General features: G+C 45.8%; 1 protein-coding gene and 1 long non-coding RNA gene across 5 annotated transcripts in view; one reads left to right on the forward strand and one right to left on the reverse strand.

Annotated features, from left to right (window-relative positions):
• Positions 1–14451, reverse strand: part of LEKR1 (leucine, glutamate and lysine rich 1) — a 59666-nt gene extending 45215 nt beyond the window's left edge. The window contains exons 1-2 of one of the 4 annotated variants that reach the window (XM_027777914.2): positions 13488–14451; positions 2603–2817 (exon numbers count right to left, since the gene is read on the reverse strand). In XM_027777914.2, the coding sequence (XP_027633715.2) occupies positions 2603–2817; positions 13488–14171 (899 nt within the window). In that variant the 5' untranslated portion in view covers positions 14172–14451. The other 3 variants (XM_027777928.2, XM_027777924.2, XM_055817675.1) reach the window with 3 other exon arrangements.
• A 680-nt stretch (positions 14452–15131) lies between these two features.
• On the forward strand, positions 15132–25098 carry LOC114010433 (uncharacterized). The gene is made up of 2 exons (XR_003551852.2): positions 15132–15450; positions 24416–25098. It is a non-coding gene; the product is annotated as an uncharacterized LOC114010433 (long non-coding RNA).
• Positions 25099–25979: the final 881 nt, after the last annotated feature.

Raw genomic sequence — 25979 nt, forward strand, 5'->3', positions numbered from 1 at the left:
AGTCTTACAGGAAAAAAATGCAGAGATAAAAATTTTATTAACAATTTCAGCTTTACTACAAGAAGTCAGCTAAATGAAATTTTAAGTTTACCTCTGGCAAAGGATCCTCAACAAGAAGAATGTGCTGTCACTGCATATGCTAACACACAGAATACTGCCACCATAACTGCCACCCAGAGCCATTAAAGGAACAAGGAGCAAATGCACTCTTCAAAAATACAATGTTAAACCAAAGAAAACATTGAATAATGGGGGGGCTGCAGGATGTTCAGTTCAAATGAAAAACGTATTGCAAGAAACACTATGAGTAGAGTGATCTACAAGATAAATGTGTTTTGCTCAACTTTGTGTGAACTTGTGTTTTAAAATTAATCTTTTATTAGTAATATTACTAAACACAAGCCTAAGTAAATCCATTAATAGCAACATTAAATTCTTAATGTATGAGTGATTTGCAAAAAGAAAAGTAAATGGATTTGAGTGCTTCACCTATAGACAAACTGTAGTTGTCCTTCTGTAGTGTTTCCAAAGCATTCCAGTCCAATCTCTTCAAAGCACTTCAATACTCAAAATGCCCATCACCAGTCCTAGATTGCTTGCTAGCAGGTATGAACTGATCATGCAAGAAACACCCCTATTGGGGGTCTTCAGAATCAAAATGACTGAGCTGATAATTAAAATTATAATCTTATTCTTACAAAAAGCTTCCAACAAACAGTTTAATTCAGACAAGCAAGAAATTACCCAGAAATTTGTTTACAAAGACGCCCTTGTTTGTACCACATTATTCTATTAGTCGTCAACTTCAGCAACTGCTTTTTTATAAAGTATCTTTTATTAACCAACTATAAATATCAATGTTTATAGTCCTACTGTAAACAATCAGTGGAATATAACAATAGATTGCAAAATACAAGGATAGAGAATTAGGATACAGAAAACCAGCACATAGTATCCACCTTAAATCTGACTATGAAGAATAAAAGACAAGAGATAAAAAAGGAAAGGCAGTCCCTCAGGGCTTCAGGTCTGGAAGAGGCCAAAACACACTTGTATTTCTTTCACAGAACAGTGCAGAAGATATACAATTTGGTATTATGAAATTTGTTATATTTTCATGGTGTCATAAACCAGCATAAAAGCAACAGAAGGTTCATTAGGAAAAACAAATATCAGTCCAGAAATCCTACAGCAAAAATAAGACTAGAAAAAACACCCGTAATGCTAATTATATTATAAAATATTCATATTGACTACAACAATTTCCCTCTCAGTCCAAGTTCTTCATCCATTGGAAATATCCATTGGAAATAACTGCTGATGATGGATGGATGGTTGGATGGAGCTCTAAGCAACCTGATCTAGTGGAAGATGTCCCTCCTCATGGCAGCGGGGTCGGAACTACTTGATCTTTAAGGCCCCTCCAAACCCAAACTACTCTATGATTGACATATCAAAGCTAACAAGCTAGCCTAAAGTTCACGGTTGTGAACCTGATGGCACTCTAATAATGGTGGCACAAAACCTGACACAGGTGGACACCAGGTTCTGCAGCCACTGTTGCTGTCTGGACTGCTGCGGTAATGCACTTACAGTACATGGATCAGCCATGTATTTTAATGCTAGTTTGGATATAGCTAGCTTTGCACCCTTTACTGCAAACCCAAATATATTAGAAATAATGAATGAGGGAAGGGCAGAGGGAAAAAACAGTCTTTAAAACTTTTGGTTTATGTTTTGTTTTCTCACATCTACCCCCAAATGAACTTTTATTTTTGGTGTGCCAGTCTGAAGTCTTTGGAACGAAAGCTGTTCTGTAGATGCATCAAAAGGACAAATATTTTCATACTTGAAACTTTGAACTTCCTGTTCCAAGTTGAAAGTTATCATGATGTGATAAAGCAGAAGAACACAACAAAAGTCTAAATATGAGCTGGAAGAGAACACACTTTAAGGTTCCAATCATTGTGCCCTAAAAATATAAATACGGCTCTGAGGTCTATTGTTAACTACTGGAGCTCTTAGGAGTACAAAACTCCCCCTTTAATCGGGACCTTCACATACTTACCAGTAAGCATTTGCAAACACCTGTTTCTGAGGAACAACAGAAAAAGCAGTACCCAAGATCTTCTAATTGCTTTAGTATTCTGTATCAGTCCCTCAGAGAGGGAACTGTAAGCTTCTCAGGGTAGGAATGCGGCTGATTTTTTACTTTTACTATGAGGCCACAAGCAAAAATTTCAGAACTGTGAAACTCCCCAAACTGTGGAATTTCACATAAAACATTACAACTTTATTACAAAAATGATAAGATCAAATATTTGATTATTTCCCTTTGGGAGCGTGTGCAGGGGAAATACCTCTGAAATGACTTCTGGCCTTTCTTCCACTTTAAATATATTGACTGTTTCTAAACTATTAAGGAATTTAAAACTTGCTTTCAGAGAATATTATGAAGGATGATTTAAATTAAGTATTACAGTACATATGTTACATCTGAGAAAAGACAGACTAATCTTATTTGTATTTTAAACATCTTTGGAATGAAATTACCTAATACACATACACAAGAATAACATCAGACTAGATAATATGCTCTGACCTTTCTGTTTTTGATTCACTGTCAGCTCGATAGTGTTCAAGGTCTTGGTAAAGAGACTGCAGTTCTGCTTGAAGTCCTTTTTCTCGTTCTATACTTCCTTCATAAAATTTAATCTCCTTTTCCATTGCTTTTACTTTTTCTTCCATCGCCTTAAATTCATGAAGTATCAAATAGCTGACCCCACAGTATTTACACACTGTCTCGTCCCGGGACATCTAGAAACAGAAAAAAATGGTAAGATTGATTGTAAGAAACAAGTTGAACCCCACCACTGAATGATGCTAAATAATAATAAACCTGAGTAGTTTAAACTGTTTACTGCTCTGGAGCATTTATAGTCAGACAGTCTTATTGCTTTAACAAATAATAAGAGACAAAACTCTGCATTAGCAAAATGAAATCAAGCTACAGCAGTACTTCCACTTACTGGAACCTTCACAAGATACATCGAATATGGCAATTTACTATGTGGGAAATCCCACTGGAATTCTAAACTGAAGTATCTCTGAATTATGTTTGATGCATTAATTTAAAATAAAACGCTGGCTTTTACATAGTTCTCTCCTTAATGAATCTGTGATCGCCTGAGCCAGAAAAATGTTATTTACTGTGGAGTTTTGACAACTCCAATTGAAGTAGACAAGATGAAAAGTGGAAAGTGAACAGAATGATGTAATCCAGCAGTCTTTACAAAAATAATTCAAATGAGTAAGGGACTAATTAATATGATGTAGCGCCCATGGTACCTGAATGTTGTGGAAAATGTTGCCCATTTACTAGGTATGAAGTATTCACCACTGATTAAAAAAATACAGAGCATGTAATACACCTCTAATTGAAAGCTAACTTCTTAACTTGAAAAACACTTTTGTCAGTATCATCAAATTATTAAGCTTTGCAGTAAGCAAGCCTTCATAAATACGAACAGAGAGATGTACTCTGGCTTTGATACATACTTATTACTCAGTATATCAGTTATTCCTGTATATTTTAATCATTTTCACTTCGAAAAAAATGCTTAGTTCACAAGTGAGGCAGAACTGAACCTGCACGAGAAATTGAGATCAAGTAAATAAATCAGCCAGACCAACCCAAGCAGGTCTGATCTGACACTTCAGCAGGGGAGATGTAAGCATCTGCTTACCAGCACAGATCCCTGAACATGACAGGTTTTACCCTCTTCTTGGGTCACAGCATAAATGCATTTGAGAGGAGATGGTTCAAATTAAGACCAGATCAGAGGATACTCATAATACAGCTAGACAGACAACCTCAGAGCAATAAATATAAAAAGGTATTGGTAAGCTTGGAGACATGAAAGATGGAAAACGGGTGGCAGCTGGAAGAGCAGTGCTGTGGTTGTGTATTGAGAGCTTAAAACACACTTTAACCTTTCTTGCAGTTATCAACTGCTATAAGGATTTTAACGCAATGACTTACAAAAAACAGAAAGCTGGAAAACTGCAGTTTAAGTCAAAGAATGTAAGAAACCCTTGTTTTACAGAAAAAAAGACATTTTGAGACATTGGGGTAAGCTGAAAGAAATCACACTTACATGAAAGAGAACAGCTTTCAGAAGTTACAAACTAAAGACATTATCCCATGATTCAATAATCTTTAGCACTTTAAATATAGCTTGATGAAAATGATATTTCAGAATGCCCTGGAATTACCAGGCCAAGCTTTATTTTCCAATTTCTTAGTTTTGCCCCAGTTTAAAATACCCCTAGTTACAGTTGCTCTGAATGAGCTGAAAATGCAAGTTTATTTTTCCTGGCAGCTGCAAACTGTGCTTGGAAATATGAAACTGTTATTCAGGGTAACTACCATAAAGTTCCAAAGCACTAAAATTACTATATTGAAAAAGGACAAAATGAGCTGTTATAAGGAGCACAGGAGGGGGGCTCTTATCCCAAAAAGAACATTGTGCTCTCATGCAGCACCACCACTGCTGTCTTTCAAATAAATGGTTATAAAAATTTCACTGAGTACTAGGATTAAAAACAAAGTAAAAAAATTGGGGTCCCGAACTGAAAATGTTTTATACAAGTTCTCAAATTTAGTTTTGTTACTGAACTTAAAAATAAATGAAGTCATAGAACAATAAATATTATCTATCTGGACTTATCTGGACTTAGTGGGAAATGGGTCCCTTTCTCTTCATATCCACTCCTCAGGTGAAGTAAAAACTTGAAAGGACTTCAGATCAGGTTGGATTTTTAAATTAGTTGCTACATAGTCAAAAAGAATCACAGGAAAGCCTGAGGGCTTTGTATTACTGCTGTAAGGAAAGAAAGTTCTGTCTTTGAACCAGAACCTTGCTTCTGTACGTGCACAATTATCTGCAACCACTGCAATATACCGTACAGATATTTTAAAACTAGTTCGATCTATATCTGTAGGATAAGTAGCAGTTTCCCAATACCGGTAATGAATTTGGTGTGGGTTGAGTGATGCTCAACAGGCAAGCTAGCCCAAACTAAATTCCATGCTGCAGTAGATTAACACCAATAAGCAAGCCAACTAATTTAAATCCAGCACACATATACCCAATATGCCTAGAAAATTAACAGGACTCGGTTAAAAGTGAACAGCTCCAAAAAGCAAGGGGTATACTAATCTGAATCTTCATCCTAAATCCAAGATTCTTCTCTCATGCCTGTAGTAGTCAAATCACAAGCAGGACTATCTCATTTTTTCTTTTCCTTTTTGCTTCACCCTTCTCTTGCATTGTTAACATTACAACACAAGTTCTCCTCATTGATACTCAAAATACCTCCTGAAATTCCTGAGCTGGTTGGACATATTTCAGAAGCTACTGAAGCTTCACACAGACAAGCTGTAGATGCTGATTTCATTCAGCCAAAACAATGACAAAGATATCTTAGAGCTACACCAATTTAAAAGTCAGAGCAGGAAAGCATTTTATAGCTTTGCAGACTACTTACAAAGTGTTTTGGGGTTTTGCACAGTTTCCAAAAGAAATAACATCACTTCGTCTATGTGTGTATTTCTTTATTTCCACCTTTCAATAATTTGTGAACCAGAATCTTTAGTCTTTTATAACCAATTCTGACACTGAGGGCAGAAACATTTAAGTGTCTAAAGCAATATAAAGTCTTTGTAAGTTCTCTGTTGAAGAAAACTCTGGAGTGTGAGTGCAGTCCTTATCAGATAATCCACATAGGAGAGAGCCTTGTAAGTGGTCTGTCCAGGAGAAAAGATTCCATTAGAGCTTGAATCTTGGACATCAAAGCTGATCAACCATTACACAGAAGTCTGTAGGAAACAAATTTTCATTAGTTCTTATGCTTACAAAGCTACCTTTTCTGGAATAATATTATCGCTAAGTAACCACTATGTATACACACAATGATCTATGGTTTCAGATTCCGTATTTCACTGTTTACATTTGATCAAATGACTGCTGTCATCTTCCCAAATGAAAAGCGGGGGGTGGGGTGGGGGGAACAGCAGAAAAGCAGAGTTTGAAAGGAATAGAAAAGGAAACTATCAGAGCACTAACTAGAAAGGGTACTGGGTCTGTCCTTAGCAGTGACAATAATCAGTGAATAAAAAACCCCCACAATTAGAAATAAAAAACCCAAACAGAAAGTAACTTTACTATTGACCAGGTTTTGGTCTGCTTGGAACAGGGAAACTCAGGGCAAACAGGACTTGAAAAGCTAACAGAGGGATACAAAAAAACCCCCTATTTGAGTTAGCACAACAGTAGTACTGTGTGCACAATAACATAAAAACAGGCTCACTGAGGAAAAAGTGCTTGAACTAGGAAGATATTTGACCCATAAGATTTTGAGCTACAGTTCTGATACACATTACACCAGATGCTATAACGAAAGGACAAGACCTATATCCAGAACAAACTGTATCGCAAGGTAGCATTTCTAGCTGTTCCACTACAGCATCTGTGGGAGTCATTTCAACTCAGACCTGCATTTGGTTTTGGAAGAATTAATATTATTCCATGGTTACCTAGATTTCTTTAGCTACCAAGAGTGAGAGGAGAGCTGAGCCAAGATGGATAGTCACTCAAATTACGTGTCTGACGCCGTACAGTAAGCATCTGTAGAGCCCAAGTTATAAGGAAAAAAAGAAAAAAAATACTTTGGTGGTGGACTAGACCTTTTTTAGTCTTTTGAATGACAAGACAGGAATTTATATCCTTTCAACCTGACCATATAACTACAGGGAGCATCAGTAGCACACTACTATTCTTCTCCTCTGATATTTCAGATTCCACCCATAAAAATTACCACGCTAAAGAGCTAAATTCTTGTTAAAAGAAAAATTATCTACTTTCTCTCTTAGCAGTGCTTTGGGATTACAACATTCAGCATATGGATCACTTATGGCAGAAACAGTCCGTTACAAGCAGCTAATAAATAGCCACGACTCTTAAAAGCCAGAACTTCAGTCCTCAATTAATGCGATACTTTTAAAGAGCTTTAAATACATTCCTGTGCATCAGTGAAAAAAAAACCAGAACATAGAGCCATGAGCACAGATGTACTCCTTGTACATTAATTTTTACACTGCAGGGAAGGGAGAGCCTAAGGGAACTGCAGCATTCATCATCCTCCTTGCATTCACCCAGTGCTCCTCAGGCAGGTAAGGCAGTAACAACAGCTCTTGCTCCCTCCCCAGTCAAATCTGTCAGGACTGAGACTGCTTTAGCAAGGACTGGCCAAATCACAAAAAAACCAAATTTGTCCAAGCTACACTTGTAGCAGAACAATATGTAAAGCTCAAGGGAAAAAAAAAAAAAAAAAAGCCAAACAAAACCAAACATCACGCTGGGTGCACTTAAATTATTCCTGTATGTTGATTGTCTTATTGTACCTCTACTTGATTCTACCTTATTACCTGAATTTACTTTCTTTTCAGTTTACTCCTCCTCTCCCATACTACTTTCATTTCTCTCATGCTTCTTGTCTCTCTCCTGATGAACTAGCCAATCCCTATGACAAAAAAGAAATCATTACTCAAACCACACAATTTTCTAAGAAGAAACTGGAGTCATGTGCTGTATACGCAAAACGGAAGAGTTATTTGATTTAAATTGGTCTTTTTTTTATTCAAAGAAAGATTTTTAAGAGTCTCAGTAGAAACTTCACTTTCTAAAAAAAAGTTTAATCTGAGTCAAGTTTTCAATCAGAATCTACTCAGAAAGTAATATAGATTGTAATGCCAAGCCATACTGCATACATAATTATTTGCTCCACTTCCATAAAATAGCAGTTGCAAAATAAAAATCACAGTACTTGCTTTGAATACATATGAGTAGTATAGAAATAGGCTTGTAGTAAAAACAGAATGTCCTGCTCTCAAAAGTTTCATTCAAAACATGCCCTGAAATAATCAGTTTGTCACGACAGGAAATAATACTCAGATTTCAGGTAGCTTTAATTTTTTCCTGCCTGTGAGTAAAGCAGACTAATGAATCATAAAAGACTGTACTGCATTGCTAGTAACTGCACACACTCACACAAGCCCTGCAAATATCTAACACATGTCCAACAGGCCATGCAGACCTTCCTGGTGCTCATAAGCTCTTTCAGGATGTGTTAGGGCACACTCCGGCTCTCCAGAGCAACATGGAGCAGAGAGTTCTTATAAACTGAACCACAGTACATGGCAACAAAATGTAATGCCTGTGCAGACAAAAGATAATTTAACCCATTGTTAACCATGTTTTGCCTACAAAACTTTGCCTGACAAATGCTGACTTTTTTGCACCTGCAGTTGCAGACATTCGAAAGCCCCTCCTAGCTACAACCCAACTGCTTGTGATGCAAGAGAGATGATAATCCCTCCAATTCCTAGCAACATACTTGGACACTGGTTGCAGAAAGGGTAGAAAAGTTTGAATATAGTGAATACAGCCCTAGCCTTATGAGTATAGCAAGAGATAAAAATGCTTCGCTGCCCTAGGTGACCAGCAGTGGCTCCAGAATTCTCACATTAAGAACAGAAGGCTGGTGTCAGTTGAGAATATCTGCTTTCACAAATGCTCTGATATCACCACACACAGTGGTAACAAAGTAGGCTGCCTTTACTCTCTGGGAGCTGGTTTTCCCAAATGAACCGCAGGTCCACAGGTAACCAGTTCCCTGTCGAGAGCTTCCCACCTCTTCAGGCTCTAACATGTGGGCTTACACCAAAAATAAGCAGATATTTTCTAACATGTATTTCCAAAGCACATTATAGATGCTCAGAATAGTCACATAGCTGAAGCTTGACATCCCAAATATCAATACTTTCTATAGCCAAGTATTGAAAATCTCAGTGGGCATAGGGCAACTCATGAACATCATCTTAGGAAGCATTCATAAGGTGCATGACAACAGGACTCTGAAAAGGCCTCCTGCCATTCTGCATGCAAAAGCTACCATGTTTATCTGGAGGGCACAAATGGAAATGCTGGTGCTTCTAAATCCATATTGATATCCATATTGTAAGTAATAAATAGATTGCTATGTTGTTCACTTCTACAAAGCTAGTCTTGGTGGATGGGACAGGTTCTTTAGCTATATAACACAAGCGGAACTATGTAATACCCCCAGGTTCAAAGATAGCAAGAAAAATTAAAAGATAACATAACATGCTCATAAAGATACCATAAAGTGCCCAATCTATAGCACACGTGGCAAATCTAATGAGTAATCATTTGCTACTAGTAATGTACGTGATGTTTTGTGGATAGTTGGATACCACGGAATGTTCTGTACTGATGTGTAATGCAGCTTCAAAGTGCCTGCTCTGCTTGCTTTCTTAAGCTCCCAGGGTGGCAGAACTACTAATCTGTAGGGGCATCTTGTGCTCAATTAATTTTATGATTTATGTTGAGCAAAGGTTATTTATTTGCCAAATAAAATATAAAATTAAATATAAGGTTTTGTTTGCTGCTTGGAGAACTCGGGGTCATTTTACTGCTATTCTGTTTCCCATTTCAGTTACATCTTCAGGGTAAAACCTCATCTTCCCATCTACTTACACTGATTGAACAACAATGCTGAAACAAACAGAAATTTACAAGTTCACAAGCATATGAAAGATTCATCTATCACTAGCAACAAACAACTAAAGGTGAAATATGACAGTCTTCTTTCCTCTTGAGGAAAAATAAATAAACAAACAAAAACACCAAACCCAAACAAACAACAAAAACAGAACTCCATAAAAACACATCTAAAACGTTGGAGTAAATGAAACAATAACTTCTTTTTTAGCATCCAGAGTGCTATGATACCTCTCAGATTGAGTTCGATGGCATAAACTTTAAGACATGTTAATACATGAAAAAGCATGCATTATGAGCCAGTGATCTCTGCAAAGTTCTTTCTACAGTCCTGTGACAACAGTTAGCGAAAATGTAGGGCTCTACTGAGGCAGACCAGCCAACTTATTCAGCTGAAACACCTGCGATCTGGCACACCAGATAGCAAGCACCACTTCCCAGAAGTACACAAGCATCCCTAAAATAAAGCTAGGAGATAGAGAATACCCTCCCCAAAAACTGTCACAGAAGAGAACATAAGCTACAGCTTGGACTTTGCCACTGACTGACCTGGTTACTTCCCTCCCGGGAAGTTACCAGTTTCCCAAGGTCTGCTGCCAAACCAGTAGCAGCTGTTCTCCACGTTCCCGCCACCACCACACCACACCACGTGGCACAGCTTCCTTCGAAACCTGCAGGGAAAACCAACTCCTGCTGACTTCTAACACTGATAAACATTGCTCAGTTTGGTAACCAAGCTGCTAACAGGCAAAGTCACAACTCTGGGCTTTTTTCAAGATATAGATATATATTTTAAGAAACAAACCATGATTTAGACCCTTACTAATAATTAGTTTCTAAGAAGCATGCAACTGTAAATACAAACAATACTATAAGCTTTAATAATGGACATGTGGATGTTTATTTGCCTGGGTTTTGGTGGGTTTTTTTCATTTAGCACCCATCTTGCAATGCATATTGTGTGAAAGAGGTATGAGAGCAGTAGAAGGAATGGGAGAGAAAGACAGAAGCAGGGCCATGTAAAATTCTTACATGATTCTCTCTAAGGCAAAATTGATCACAACCTGAAGAACCAAAGTCCCTCCATATCTATCATTACATTGACAAAATACCAAGAAATCTCTTCCCCTCTAGATTAAAACTTCCTTTAAAATGTAATAAACATTGCAGATAACACCTACTGGACCCAGTCTGCAAATGGTCCATCTATTTCAACTTCTGCCACAACATCCATGGCTTTACAGGGTCTTCCCCTCTGGCAAACTCTGGCAGGAGAACAGTCTGCTATAGGTTGGCACAAGATGTTCCCTTCCCCTTTTCCTCTCCGTACTGTCCTCCAGAAGAGTGCAATTTTGGAGGCAGCTATGTCACTGCTGCAGGTATTGATAAGCAGCTTCTGAAGATCCATCCACAAAGAGGACGAAGGAGAAGAACGATGAGGGCACTCTGGTTTGCATCCTTTCGAGACAGCTGCTTGATCCATTGTCAGCACTACAACCCAACCTCCTAGAAGCCAGCTCAAAACGGCCACTAGCAAGTGGCAGTATTCTTCATTCTGCAGCTGAAATCACAGTGCTTAACACACTCCCTCCAGATACACACATTCCTTTGGCATGCAAGCTGCATGTTGGGAGCATGTGCTCAGTTTGGCAGAGCAACTTACAGCTGGCACAAGCTCTGTTTTCTAAAAGAGAGATTCCAAAAGAAATGCTATAAAACCCAAGGAGCAGAGAATAGGAAGAGAAAAGGAACATGTGTACATAAAAGATAGACAATACAAGGACAGGAAATTGTGAGAATGACTTGTAATCTAGCTCTGTATCTTGTAACTATACTGCAACTACAACGCAAATCAACTGAGTGAAGAGACAAGCAGCAGCAAAGGATATGTAAACCCCTGACACTTAACCGATGCCAAAACCTTGGGCTGTAATTGCCTTAGAGCTCACATACCTTCACACAGAGGTGCAGGGTAGGATGAGACAGGAACATAAGCCTATTGATGTACATACCTAGAAATACTCTGTCTTCTGAATACAGATCTTTTAATGAAAGATCTACTGTAGAACTGGAAGAGATCTGAAGAGATTGCCTGCACAGTCCTCTACTCCAAAGCAAAACTTTGCCTTGCTTGTCCCCCACAGTATCAACTGGAAGAATTTCACAACTCCCCTGGATTAACTTGCAGCTGGAGATGAAGGACAACTGTCACCTTCCTACACATGTGAATATTGCTACTCAAGAATTTGCCAGAATAAGTAAACCCTGCTCTATTATCCCTTGCTAGAAGGTCAATATTTTTAAGCTCCTTGCTAAATTCCCATCAGTCACATTATTTTCCTTAAATACTGCAGCTCAGAAGAAATATGTCAACCACCCTGAAGGGAGGAATAATGAAGGCCCAAGTTTCACATGCAATTACTACAATTAACTGTTAATGTTATTCTGCTTACGACCCGATTACAGACTTCAGTGTTCAGTTTGACAAGTGACAAGGAAGCTTAATCAGTTACTATGCATTTTGTATTATGCAATGGGTTTACTCTTTTTAAATATGTCTTATTCTTACTATGAATATGAAGCTTAATGCTTTTCCTAGAGTGCTCACGACCCTTCCCTGACTGGCATCAGTGTATTCCTTATGATCCTAGCTCAATGAAAAACAGCAGGCACCAACACTCCTGAAAGAAAGAAAGAAATAATGTCACACCCTTTCTGTTCCCAGTTTCTGCCTGCACTCACACCTGCCTCCTCCTTGTGCTAGCATACACATAGCACACAGATCAGGAACTGATCCAAACGAAAGACAGGCAGTTTAAGTGCTGCCAAACTACAGCCTTAAGCCATGAATAGAGATATTGAGCAGTACTAGATCCAGAACAATTCCCCTGATGTACTTCATCCAACAATTTGGGACAACTGCTTTTCTGAGAAACTTGCACTGATTTTTGCCAATCACCTTATCCCGTTGATGCTTGCAAACTGGTTTCTAAATAAACATACCTGATATGTTTCCTGCTACCAACACAGCTGATAAGGAGTCTGGAAGTTTCCCAGGTTTTTCCTCTCCCCATTTTTTAGGGGAAAGTATTGGTTTTCCCTTCCTTCAGCTATCTTACCCATCCTTCAATTCTCAGAAATCACTGATGGCTCAGAAATTGTCTCAACAGTTTCCTGGACTATCAAGGGAGAATTTCTCTAGACTTTGCTAGCCTGAGTACATAAAGCTTTTAAATTACCTGTTAATTATTAGATGCACACCAAAAAATGAGGACAGCTGGGTGTTTTATTGCCAAAGTAAAAACTTCAGTGTTACGGAAGGTGACTCGTATTCCACTTGTGTGCATCACGGCATAAAAAAGGCCTCCTTGTAGGTTAACCCATATAAACATCAGCATCATTCCATTGGTAATAATTGGTCTCCCAAACGAAAGAACAGCCTCACACACAAAGAGAAGATAAAAGAAAAGACGAAGGGAAATATTTCGTTCCTATTAGCAGTGATGCGCCTTTGTTACATGTACGCTCTGTTAATTACATGTTATGCTCTGCAGCCATTCCAAGCTTATGGCAACAAACCACGCCATACGGGGTAAAATCTGAAACTCACCTAGCAGCGCCAACACTGTTACAGAATGGGTACGTTCCTCTACGCCATTCCTACAGTAGCAGCGTGCCATTACGCTCCGTATGTAACGACAAAACCTAGCACACACCCAGCCTAAAACCAGGACCCAACGGTACCCCATACGTGCCGGTGTTCACAGGCAGTGAGCCAACCCTCAGCTGCTGCCGTATCTGGCCTGCGGGTGCTGGGCCTCGCGCACCTGCACCGTTCCGTACCTTCCGCACCCCCTCGGGCGGCGGGGTGAGCGGGGGCCGCGCCGCTCCATGGCCTCGCGCCGCTCCATGGCCTCCCCGGCGCCCGGCGGCGGGGTCCGGGCAGCTGCCGGCGGCCGCAGGGCCGGAGGCCGCCGGGGCCGCGCGCCGCCGCGGGGCCAGGCGCGGGGCCGCGAGCGCACGCATGCCAGCCGCCCGCGCCGCGGGGCCTCCGCGCGCCCGCCCCGCCTGCCGGGGGCCAGGCCGCGGCCGCCCGCCCCGGCGGGGAGCGCCGCGCAGGCCGCACTGGAGGAAGGGAAAGGGGCGGGAGGACGACGGTCGATCCGCCCCGGAGCCCCCGGGCCGCAGCAACCTCCGCAGGACACGCCGGAGCCCGGGGCGGCCGGAGGGAAGCGGGACTGGGGGAAGCGGCCGGGGCGGCCATTTTCTTACCGCGGCTTCCTCCGTAACCAGGGCAACGGCCCTGCGCGTGCGCGTCACGTGGCGCGGGGCGCGCGGCCGGCGGGGGCGCCCCCAGCACCGGCCCGACGGAAAATGGGTCCGCGGGAAGGCGGGGGCCTGCGCGGCCGGGCCGGGGCGGGCTCTGCGCGGAGGGCGAGGGCCGGCCCCAGCGCCCGTCCTTCGTCCCAGCCGGGCTGTCGCCCCCCGGCCGCCCCAAGGCCCTCCCTCGCGGTGGGTCGGTGGCATCTCAAAACCCGGGGGATGTGCTCAGCCTCCGCATGAGCCGGCTTGGCGCTGCCAGCTCCCAGTGAAATCCACTCGAGTCCACAGCGAAGCAATAACAATAAATAAATTGGGAAAAGGCGTGCGAATTGGGAGTTTTCAGTACAACAGAATTAATTTCACATTCTGCCCTTCTCCCCTTGTCACCACCGTTTTTGTGTTATTTTACGTTTGGCCCCTTCAGCGCAGGCTGAAGAAACCGAGTTGCTGCTGAGACTCACATCCCATCAGCTGTGCCACTACGGCCATCTGCTTCATCCCCACGGTCCCCAGCAAGGCAGCGGCACAGCCCACATCCCGCTCCACCCCAGCCTGCCGCAGGCCTGTGATGCTGCGGCAGCTGAAGGGCCACGGGCACAGCAGGGCTGCTCACCTCCCACAGCCCATTCCCAGCCTGCCCAAAGCAATTCCTGCATGCCCACCACATTTCCTAGATGCCCACAGCATTTCCTATATGCCCAAAGCAATTTCTGTATAGCCAGGGCAATTCCTGTATGCCCAAAGCAATTCCTATACGCATTCCCTGCAAGCCCCATACAAAAAGATCCCCTCCCCCCCCCCCCCCCAAAAAAAAAAAAAAAAAAAAAAGTAGGGACATCCACTAAAAACTGGAAAGAGGCCAGCGTGAAAAACGAGGTGACCTTCCACCGGCCTTGTCAACCTGATTTAATTTACGCATGACTCGCTCTTAGCTGCCGCTCTTAGCTGCAAAGGTTCAGTCTCTGGGGCAGCTCCGTGCAGGGCAAAGCATCAGTCGTGTTTTCCAGCAGCGTCGCGCAGCTGGATAGGGAATAGGGTTTTTTTTGGTGGAGTAAACTGCGTGCGGGCAAGGGGAGGGCGTGCTATTGAAGAAGTCAGTGAGATTTATCGGGGGAAAAAAAAAAGAGGAAAATTGCATAAGCAGGAGCTGTTGGAACAGCAGCGGATGCGGCACCGCCCGCGCCCCCGGCTCCGCGCGGCGGTCCCCGGGGTGCCGCTCCCCCCGCCCTCGCGTGTGCTGCCGCCGCGACCCGCGCCACGTTGCGTGCCGAGCGCCGCGCCCGCCGCTAATCCCGGTTGGGCAGCGACGGGGGCCGCAGGGGCCGGGCCCGCCCCCCCGCCCCTTGAACCTCTTCGGGATGCACGGCGAGGCCGGGGGTAAGGGGAGGGGGTGCAGATGGCGTGTCTTGCGTGGGAATGTCACCCGAGCCATCGCCCCGCAGCGCAAAGCAAACATGCACTCGCCCGTGGCGGACGCTCAAAGGTCAGAACGAAGAGCTGCGGGTTTAAAAATAAATAAAGTGCAGGGGCTCCCCGCGCCGCGGCTGCCCCACGCCGAGCCCGCGGGCTGTCAGGGGGCTTACCCCACCGCGGGGGGGGGGGGTGTTGCGTGTGAAGGGCGGCTCAGCCCCCGCGGAGGTATTTAATTAAGAGCGGCATTAACAGCGAGACGGGCCCGGCAGCGCCTTTGATGGGCGCGGGGAGCGGGGCGGGGGGGCCGGGCACGCCTTGCCGGCATATGTTCCCCCTGCGTGATGGCGGCGGCGGGGGGGGCGGGCGCGCGGCGCCTCTCACGCGATGGCCGCCTGACGTGTCGGGAAGGGTGTCGTGCGGCGCGGCGATGAGATCAGCGCGGATTGCCGGCGCGGGGGGCACGGCCGGCCGGCACGCAGCCGCCTGCAGCGGCAGCCGGGGTGGGACGGGGCTGCGCCTTGCCCGCCTCGGGCTGCGGCCGCGGCTCAGGGGGTCTGGTCCGGGGGGGCTGAGGGGACCCTGGCTGGGGGCCGGCGCAGGGTATCCTTTCCTGGGGGGGGGGGCTGAGGAGATCCCGTCCTTGGCGGGGGGCAGCTGAGGAGATCCGGTCCTGAGGGGACTGAGGAGATCTTGTCCTCCAGGCCTGGGGGGCTGAAGAGAGCCTGTCCCTGCGGGGGGACTGAGGAGAACCTGCCCTTGGGGGGCCTGAGGAAATCCAGTCCCGGGGAAGGGGGACCGGGTGCTGAGGAGAACCTGTCCTGGAGGGCTGAGGGGAGCCTGACCTGGGGGGGCTGAGGAAATCCAGACCTGGAGGGCTGAGGGGATCCTGCCCTTGAAGGGCGCTAAGGAGATCCTGCCCTGGAGGACTGAGGGGACCCTGAGCTTAGGGGAGCCTGTCCTGGGGGGACTTTTATTTCTTTTGTTTTACACAAGCACATTTTACACAAACCCACAGGAGCTGGAACTACATGATCTTTAAGGTCCTTTCTAACCCAAACCATCCTGTGATTCTGTGACAGGAGAGCCTGCCGGGCGTGGGGGGCAGACGGGACTGAGGAGAGCCAGTGCCAGGGGCGAGGAGAGCCTGCCCTGGAGGTGACGAGGACCAGGCCACGCTCCCGCCACCCTCCCCTCTGAAGGGGCTGCTCCCCCCTGCAAGCAGCACACACACAATCCCCACTGTCACGGCCCCAGTCCACGCATGCAGGGTGGCTCGGGACTCGAGTGGGCTGAGGGTGGCCTGTCTGCCCCTGCCCACAGCCGCCAGCCCTCCCAGGGCCCGCCGGCCGCCTCTCACCCACGTGGCATGGCGGCAGGCCGTGTGCGTGCCAGCCTGAGCCACCGGGACTGCTCGCGATCAGGTTCCAGGCAGTGTGAGCAGCTCCAAGGACAAACGAACAGGCAAGAAATGAGTGCGTGACACGCAGCAGTCATAAGCCAGCTATTTCCATTGTTTTCCGGCAGGCTTTGTACCTTCTCAAACACACGTGAAAAGCCTCCCACTGCTTAGAAATCCCAACCCGGAGGAGCAAAGTCCGTGCCAGTGGGCAGCTAGGGAAAAAGGCTAATAAACACCAACACCCTCTTTGCCAGGGAAAGCGGGGATGGCCGGGGTGTGTGTGGGGATGAATCGGTGTGCCTGTGCCTGCAATATTTCCTGGGTAAAAGAGAAACCTTACTTTTGTAGCAGCCCTCCTGTTTTAGGCTGTCCTTTCATTTGTTCAAGACAAAGACCAGCAGGTTTGCAGCACTGTCTGTAAATGGCTCCTGTGGGAAGCTGCTGCTGGTTCCAGTTGCTCTGCTAGGGAGGAGCAGAGCTCAGGCGCTTACCGCTCAGTCCTGCAGTGCCGCGGGTACACGGGGGCTTTGTGGAAGAGCAGGGGGGGTCCCTGTGCTGGGCCTGCAGCAGAGGCTGACACAAGGAGGAGAGATGGCAGGAGATGTGCAGAGGGAGGGGTCAAGGGAAGGACAGGGCTTCCATGGCGTATGGCAGCGAGCTTATTTCTGGTGCTGTAATCACATCATGTTAGTTCCCATTTTCAAGCTATATTGTTTGCTAGATTGGTTTGGTTTGCTCTGCTCCCCCTCTTCTTTGCAAATGTCACAAGGACAAGACCGTGGTGGGAGAGCAGCCTCTGTGGAAAGGTGTTTGGAGAAGGGATCTGAACACAAGGACTACCTGGGAGTCAAGGTCAGGCAGGTCGTTCTGTGCAAAGGGACAGCGCTAGGGTAGAACCTCTCCAAAGCAGCATGAAAATGATAAAATCAGGAGCAGGGTGCTGGTGGTCTGTGCAGAAAGGTAGAGGTGAGATGATGGCACCAGGCTCGGAAGGGTGGCTCAAATAGCAGGGTGAAACTGGAGCGTGCTAATGACAGTGGGACATGCGAAGCAGGAATCGGATCATGAGGGAGAAGATCCCAGTACTCCTTTTGTGACATTGCCAAATCAAAGTCAAGCTTTTGGCTGCAAGACCACATGAGGTGAATCAGAGAAGGAATCTGTATGATTAAGCAGCAGCTGAGTGCCAGAAGTGAAGAGCTGTCAAGGATAGTATCAGGAGTGTATGTGTAGAGGACAGTGGGTTTATTTGCCACGATAGAAAAGGATTTGAAAGGGAATACAAGAAGCTTGTACTGAGTCTGAGCTGGCAGCCAGAGAGCTTGGGAAGGGTGCCAGGAACAGCGTCACAGATACAAGGCTGAAGTGAGAAAGGAATACAGAGCACAGAGGCAGCCTCAGCAGTCGAGCGGCTTAGGAATGGGTGCGAAGGGCAAGAGGGCACAGACTGCCAGCTAGCAGGACATGACTTGGGGAGGAAATGACCGAGCAAAACCCCAAACCCTGGGACATCGGGTACAGAAGGGCTCAAGGTTTTGTTCTTTAAGACATTCAAGGGCCTGGGCTCAGCATATCTAAAAGATCACCTCATGCTCTGGGACAATGATGATGGTGGCACTTGTGATGGCTCATGTGGCAAAACAGAACTTTTACCGTAAGGGTGAGGTTCATCTGTGCAGGACTCAGCATTTTCCCAGGGGCCTGCTAGAAAACTCCCACGGGAACTCAGAGACTCCATAAATCTTTCCCCTTCCCCCCATCCACAAGCAGAGTGATGTGCTTTTTCCTAATTTAAACACACAAATCTGTAGGGAGGAAAATGTTTATACTGTTGGCTTTAAAAAAAAACAACTACCACCTGAAAATTCTGCCAAATAGGAACTGCACACAAAGACCTCCCCATTGAAAGAGGGTGAGAATGGATGGAACAAGGCGTATGTTACTTAAAGTCCTTAGTGAGCTACTGGAAGAAATATCAGGCAGTGATGAAGGAACTATGGAGTCATTGTGAAACAGGAAAAGATAAAGAGGAAAAACAAACGACGGAAGCCTGGATGTTCAGAGGACAGAGCATACCAAGGAGGATGGTGAGGCTGACTTGAACCTAGGAGGCAAGGTCACTACATATAGATCATTCTGAGATCCAGCGTACAAAACCTGTGCATCAGTCTCCCAGCCTACAATGAAGGAAATGTGATATAAGGAATACTGAGGAGGGTCTGGGTTTGCAAGCCCTGAAATTGTATTGTGATATCTACTGTTGACACAGTTCTGGAGCTTTTCTTGGGCTCCACTCCATCCCCTGATAACATAGCCACCCTTTTAAAATACTAAATAACAGCATATAGTACTTTGCAGTAGATTAGGCTACTCCTTCCTCCACATTACTACCTCATGATTTGCGATTGCAGTGTAATGTCCTGGCACATCCTGATAGGAAAATGCAAATGTTGCATTTCCATGGCATGGCCTGACAATTTAAATTTATCTCCCACAAAGAGATAACACCATGTGTATGCTGATTGCATGCGGTTGCTACAGCCTTGTTAAAATACTGCCATATCCTTATACCTTGGTGTGTGGAACTCAGGTGAAAATTAAACAGAACAAGATTCTTATTGCTCTGCTTTAGAACCTGTTTCCTCTTATACTCATCGGTTAAACCCACGGACTTCCAACAGGGCAACATCAAGACCCCATCCCAAATGGGGACCTGTATTCTTCTTACCCAAACTATAGATAACATTTACCAAAGTACAAAAATTATTATTTCTGGGATCTGAAGATAGGTATGGGATAGGTGATGGCCAAGTGAGTTTGGCTTGATTCTGCTCCCTTACTGTTACGACCAGCCGCACTGCCAGTAGCAAATGTGCTAAGCAAAAGAGGGCTCAGCAGTCATGGCCCATGGCCACCTGAGGTAACCTGCATCGCAGGTTGCACCCTGATGCTGGCTAAGCTGGTAGGCCATGAGAGCTCATGTAGTTAAATGAGTCGTGGCAGGCATCACCATCATCGTGCAAGCTGGTTTATGAGGGGGCTGGAACAGAGATCAGTGGAAGAAGTTACAAGGTGGTTGCTTCAGGTCTCCTGTAGCACGTAAGAAGAGCATGATGACCTGCTCAGCACCACAATTCCTTCCATTAATTTAGGTCTCGTTCCTGTGAATTATCTGTCAGCAAGTGATGATATACATAATCTGGTTTAAGACTGGAAATTTTAGACAACATACTTGCTTTTAAAGCTCTAGGTTTCTTTGCCATTTGTCCTGAAAAAAGGTATTGAAGAATTTGGCACAGTTGTCAGCAGAAGGCCCAGAACTGTTGAGTCATTTGGGAGCACAAGTGGAGACCACAGTATCTTATCAGAGGTGCAGACAAAGAGGTGTTCATAGTTCCTGCTAAAAGCATACCTTTTATATATATATATAATACATATTTTTTAAAATACATATTTTTATTAATATATGTATTTATATATATATACCAGTGCCAGCCAGGCTCGTGCTGCAGCCTGTCACCAGCAGCATGCCCTTTGCTATAGGCTCCAAGAGAGGTTCAGTGCATGGAGTGACCTTAGTCCTGCTGTCTGATTTCTATACTGCCTCACCCCTCGGTAAGGCTCATGACGGGTTAACATCCAGCTGTTTACCAGAGCTCGGTGTCTATGGGGTGTTTTGGCTGCCTAGTAGCTTGTCTCGAGGGAGAAGCGGGAAGTCGGAAGAGACATGTCACAATGTGCAGAGCAAAGCGCTGCTGCTGGCTGAACCCAGCTCATCTTCCTCACCTGACAGCAGTGGGCCTAATCAGGAGAGCCGGTGGACTTGACCCATGGAGGAAAGAGGTGATTGTGAAATTGGATGGCATTTCCCTGTCACTATGGAGTCACTAAGGGAACAGGCATATTTTCTTCCTGTTTACATAACATCACCAGTAGCTTTGCACCTATTCCTGGTGACCTGCAGCCACAATTTGCAAGCCACATTGACACGCCATGGTGATAAAACTTGCCGGTGATTTTTTCGGGTCTGAAATAAGGAGGCTTCCCAGCAGGCGCTGGGCTCACCGCAGGCTGCTGCCGTGCAGGAGGCTGCGTCGCGGTGGGCTGAGAGGAGATGTAGCCATGGCCTCCTCTTTGAAAGCCCACTGAGGCTGTAGCCGCTCAGGTACAAGTGAGGGCAGACTGGAAGGTTGCCCAGATATGTCATGGGGGTGGAATTGCTCCCCAGAGAATCCAGAGCAGCAAGGTACAACCCACATTTCATCGGTACCTGTGCGAGATGGAAACCTTGCTGGGAAGTCAGGCTTGAGCTGGGGTTCCACCAGCATGACTAAGAGGGTGCTGCCACACTTTCTGGGTCCATCTTAAAGTGCAGTAGTAGCTTGTGGCTTGAAACCAAAGGTACTCACATTGCATTCAGGACTCTACACACCCACATCATAGCACACAAGGGACCTTTGCAGGACATAATTCACCATTTATTCACAATAGTGTGATTAAAATGAAAAGTGAATTTATTCCCAGTGGTTGTGGCAAGTGCTTCAGTGATCCTCCATTTCATTGCAGAAACAATTTCATTGCAAAAGAGTTTTCATTTCATGTTGTGATGGCGGAAAGTGACAGAGTCCCCAGCTGCACCAGTAAGAGCAGCAGGCTCCAAGCACGGGGCTGTCACAGGGGATTAGTCATGTCCTTAGCCACAGGAAAGCCGCAGTGGAGAACAAATCTTGCATCTTATGGTTTACAGGCTCCTTTCACAGTCAGTGTTTATCTTCCCCACAGAATACAAAATTAAACAAAAATGTAAGCTTCCTGACCTTCACCTGATGGCCTTTCTTTCCTAATGTGAGAGAAGATGCTGTGGTTTTGTTCCACAAGGTGTGCAGAAAGCCTTCTCCAGCCAAACAACCAGCTGTTGGCGAATAGGTAGAGGCCACTTCCCACTTCGCTCGGCAGGGTTTGAGGCATCTGGCAGTCCTGCCAGCTGGGATCAGCTCAGCAGGGCAGAATGTGTGTCCCCCATCCTTGCACTCTTCCTTCTTACCATTCCTCTGCGGGAGGGCATGGTGCTAAACAGGGGGACACCCAGCTTTCTGGGATCCAAGTCAGCTATGACTCAAAAACACTGCGATTTTGGGAGTTCTGCAGTGTTGTGCTTGCTGAGCTGGGATTAGTGCCTGCAGAATAAAAGTGCTCCCATGCTGCTGTTTGCTCATGGTGCGGTACCCCTTTGAGTATACTTTACAGTATCTTAGTTGATACTGTAGTAGATACTCAGCATAGTACCTTTAAGTACAACAACACAGTCACACAAACCGAGGATCAGCACTTCCTACTGGGGATACAAGTCACATTCCCCACCCCAAGATTAAAGGCACATTAAATATTTATATAGCTGTCACGCCTAGAGGCCCCATCAGGATTAAGGTCCACAGTACTCGGTGCTCTAAAAATTTATGATAAGAGCCAGTCCCTGCCCCAAAAGAATGCAGCCCCGGCTCAGGCTGACCCACTGCCCTGGGGTGGTGCGTTGCTGGAGCTGCCCTGCCATGCCTACTTCATAAACCACCCGCCTGTGGGAAGACCAGCTGAGTTACCAGTGGCACTAAAGGGCAGCGGCTTCGTTTTAATGCCGAGTTCTGGTTCCTGTTTGTTTTACAGATGAGGGCCCTCTGCTAAAAAAGCCTGCCTTCTGTAAGGTGGACCATGTCTGAGGCGGGCAGGGTGGGAGCTGGGAAAAAAACCAAACTATATAGCACAGGGGTTGCTTTCTGCATTAAGAAGTACCTCTTCTCATGGAACAATGTTTTCCCCATTACAAGAAGAGGATTTCTGGTAGGTAGAAGCACAGTCCTTGATCGTGCTGGGTCTACATTCAGTTTCTATTCCTCAGATATCCTGGGCGAGTGACTCTGCTTGTTTCTTGTGCAAATCCTCAGCTGTCAAATATCGCTGCTTCTCCCGGGCATGTTGCAGCCATTAACACAGTCAAGGTGCAGGACTGCCTTGGGCAGGTGGCCGGCACGCCACGGTAGGATGGGCGTGCTTGCTGACTGCTGGGGATGATGTTAATCACTAGTTCCACAATTAGAGGAGGCCTCGGCAGTGGCAGCAAGGCAGGAAGCAGAACCAGTGGCTGGAAGTGACTAAGCCCAGGACTGGGGATGGGGTAAGAGTAGCAGTTTCTGCTCAGGGTGGCCTGGCATTGCCTGCAGAGGAAATCCTGGAAGCAGATGAAGGGAAGGGAAAATGCAGGGTAGGATTTGGACCTCTCACTGGCTGGGACAGCAGTGGCAACAGCAGGACTTGTCTCTGAATACAAGCCTGCCTATGGGAATACAGCCTTGCGAGTAAATAAGGTGTAGTCCTCAGTAATCCAAGAACTTGTATAACATGCCCCTAACCATTGGCTTTATCCCCATCTGGAAGTTTATTGAACATCTTCCTGCAGCAACTTGAAGCACTTGCTCCCCGTGGTGCCTGCTGTGTCTGGTCAGCTTTAGCACAACACGGCAAGCGAGGCCGAGCTCACCTTTACCTCCAGCCTGCCTTGTGGCTCATAGCACGCCAGGAGGAGATCCTTACCCGAGGCATTGGGCACAGCTCAGAGGCACAGAGCCAGATGCAACGCATTGCGATGGGCCAAACTGTGGAGGAGTAAACTAAGTACAATACCTGCTGCTACTGCTGCATTTATGCCTTTCTGTTGCTGCTTCCCACGACCTGCCTGTTCACATGCACTCTCCCGTATGATATTATGTTGCCCCACAGTGCAGTGAGGAGTGCTCGGGCATTTGTGCCAGTGTATTCGCTGGGACTTCATTACCCTCCAGGGGTCTGCTTGTGAGATGATTACAGTTCGACTCAGTGACCTTAAACCTAAATGATGCTGTGAATCTGTGAGTTTAGTCTCTAATAACCTGTTGCTAGGCTGCTGCCTCACACTCTGCATGCACTGCCAGTGGGTCACAAATCACCTGTCTTGATTCACCAGTGTGTTTTTAACAGGTTACCCCTGAGGTCCCAGCACCCCCAGAGCAGCACCTGCTGGGTGACTGGTGAGCTCTTCCCCCAAGCACAGAGCAGAGGGCTGCTCTGAACAGCTTTGCTGAACTTTGTCCCTCTGAGGAGGGGGTTCATCCTGGTGAGATAAACTGCAGCCCTTTTGACCGCCGTTCCAGGAACCGGCTGTCACGGTCCTTGCTGGACCACATCTGCATGAGCTGTGTGTGAAGCAGACGGAGGGAGCCATGCCAGAGAGCTGGTATGATGCACCGGGAACCTTTCCCTGGCTGGGAGCGAGCTGTACAGAGCGATGCCACGCCACGCACGCTGCTGCTCTGCATTCCCTGCACTGTGTGTGTTCCCTGCTAACTATGAATGTCAAAGTGCCTGGAGCTGCCATTTTGTTTATTTTAAGAATGGCAAGGACTAACATTTAGGTATTGCCTTTCAGAACTCTTAAAAATAGAAGTTACAAAATTGCTTCACGTAATCCTTAGCACGTAATACCTTCCTGGCTGAGAGGAAGAGACCAGCCACAGTAGCAACAGGACACGAGTGTTTTGGAAATTAACTCTGATCCAGAGAGAAGCATAATTACCAGTTATTTATATAGAGCCTTTTTCCTTCACAGGCTGCCCAAAAATTGGATCAACAGAATGATTCCTGTCTCACAGCAAAACAGAGGTGGGCTGCTCAGACAGTGGCAGACCTGGAAGAGGGTCCGGATCTCTGGATTCTTCAGTTGATTTCAGCCTGCTTGATTACAGCTTCCTTGCCTTGTAGTAAGTGTATGATCAGTAATTCTGTCCAGGTGGTAAAGGCAATAAGACATACAGGATTCATCATTTATGCTTTCAAACCTTTAAAGCTCCCTGTGGAATGACTGCCTTCTGACAGTTCTTCTTCGTAGGGATCAGAAAATAGTCCCTTCCCTGATTTCTTGAAAACTGGTGTTTCCCAGCCGTGTATATCATCAGCAAATCAAATAGAGACAAATCTGGTCTCTCATTTCCAGTTAAGCCTGTCGTGTTATATGGCACTACATAATATGTCAAGAAACCAGTGCAGCTGATCTGGCGTGTCATTGCAGCAAAAGGAAATTAAAGCAAATACAGATTTATGAAAGAAGGCCCATTTTTGGCACCATGCATGAATTTCCTGGCTGACTGCTAATACCAAAGTGCAGATCATCTATTTGATGTTAGCAAAGGGAAATCCCAGCAATTCATGCCATAGCATTAAAACACAGGATTCTAAAAATAACATTAAAGAGACGGACTGGAAACAACAATAAAAACTAAAAAGAAAACCTTGTCTTTTTGTTTGCTTGCTTTTTTGAAAGTAAGAATGCCAAGTTCAACCCCTAGAGCTAATTTCAAAATCACAAGGCCTGAAAGGTGAGGTGAGTGTATCAAAATAGCCAGGTGGCTCATGCGGGGCGGCTGCAGGAGCTCTTATCCCTGCTTGGCGTGGTTCCTGCTGCAGTCCTGTCCTTAGTAAATGGCGGGGTAAACGAGGTAAATGGGGCCATTCAACACTGACTTGGGAAGTGAGGACAAGCAGGCAGAGGACTGATGGACCACGGAAAGTCTGAGGGTAAAGACGACACCCCCAGCACCCTTCATCACTGGGTTTTCTCATGGATAGCCCTGTCCTGCCACTCAGAGTTTCCTCCAGAGCTCTAACTCCCCTTCCTCTATACCCAAACGTATTCGGAGGCTTCACTGTCTCCACCACCTTAGGCACCCCTGCACTCAGCCCTTACACTTTGCCTGCGCCAGCCGGCACACTAATTAGAGGTCTTACCGAGTGAAATCAGCGTACTGCAGATGAGAATGTGAGTAAGCCCCAGCCAGGACATGGTGCAGTTTAAGGTGACTGGGTTTCAAAAGGGAATTGGTGAAGTCAGTGTGGTTCCCCCTGAGCCGGTGTTCAGTCCGTGCATCGGTTGGAGGAAGTGCAATGACCTAGGTCTTGTCCTGCGGTGAGCCTAGTTCAGCGAGACCCACCTGGTGCAGAGCAGAGATGCAGGTGGAGATAAGTGGATGCTCAGGTGAGCAGTCAGCAGAAAATGATGGCAATTCAGAGATACGTAATCCAGGCTGCACAGCTTTCAGAACTCAGGTTTTTATTTATGTGCCTCATTGGAGGCCATATAAATCCCCACACAGAAACATCACAGAGGACAAATCATC

Source organism: Falco peregrinus, chromosome 12, assembly GCF_023634155.1.
Source record: "Falco peregrinus isolate bFalPer1 chromosome 12, bFalPer1.pri, whole genome shotgun sequence".
Taxonomy (NCBI): domain Eukaryota; kingdom Metazoa; phylum Chordata; class Aves; order Falconiformes; family Falconidae; genus Falco; species Falco peregrinus.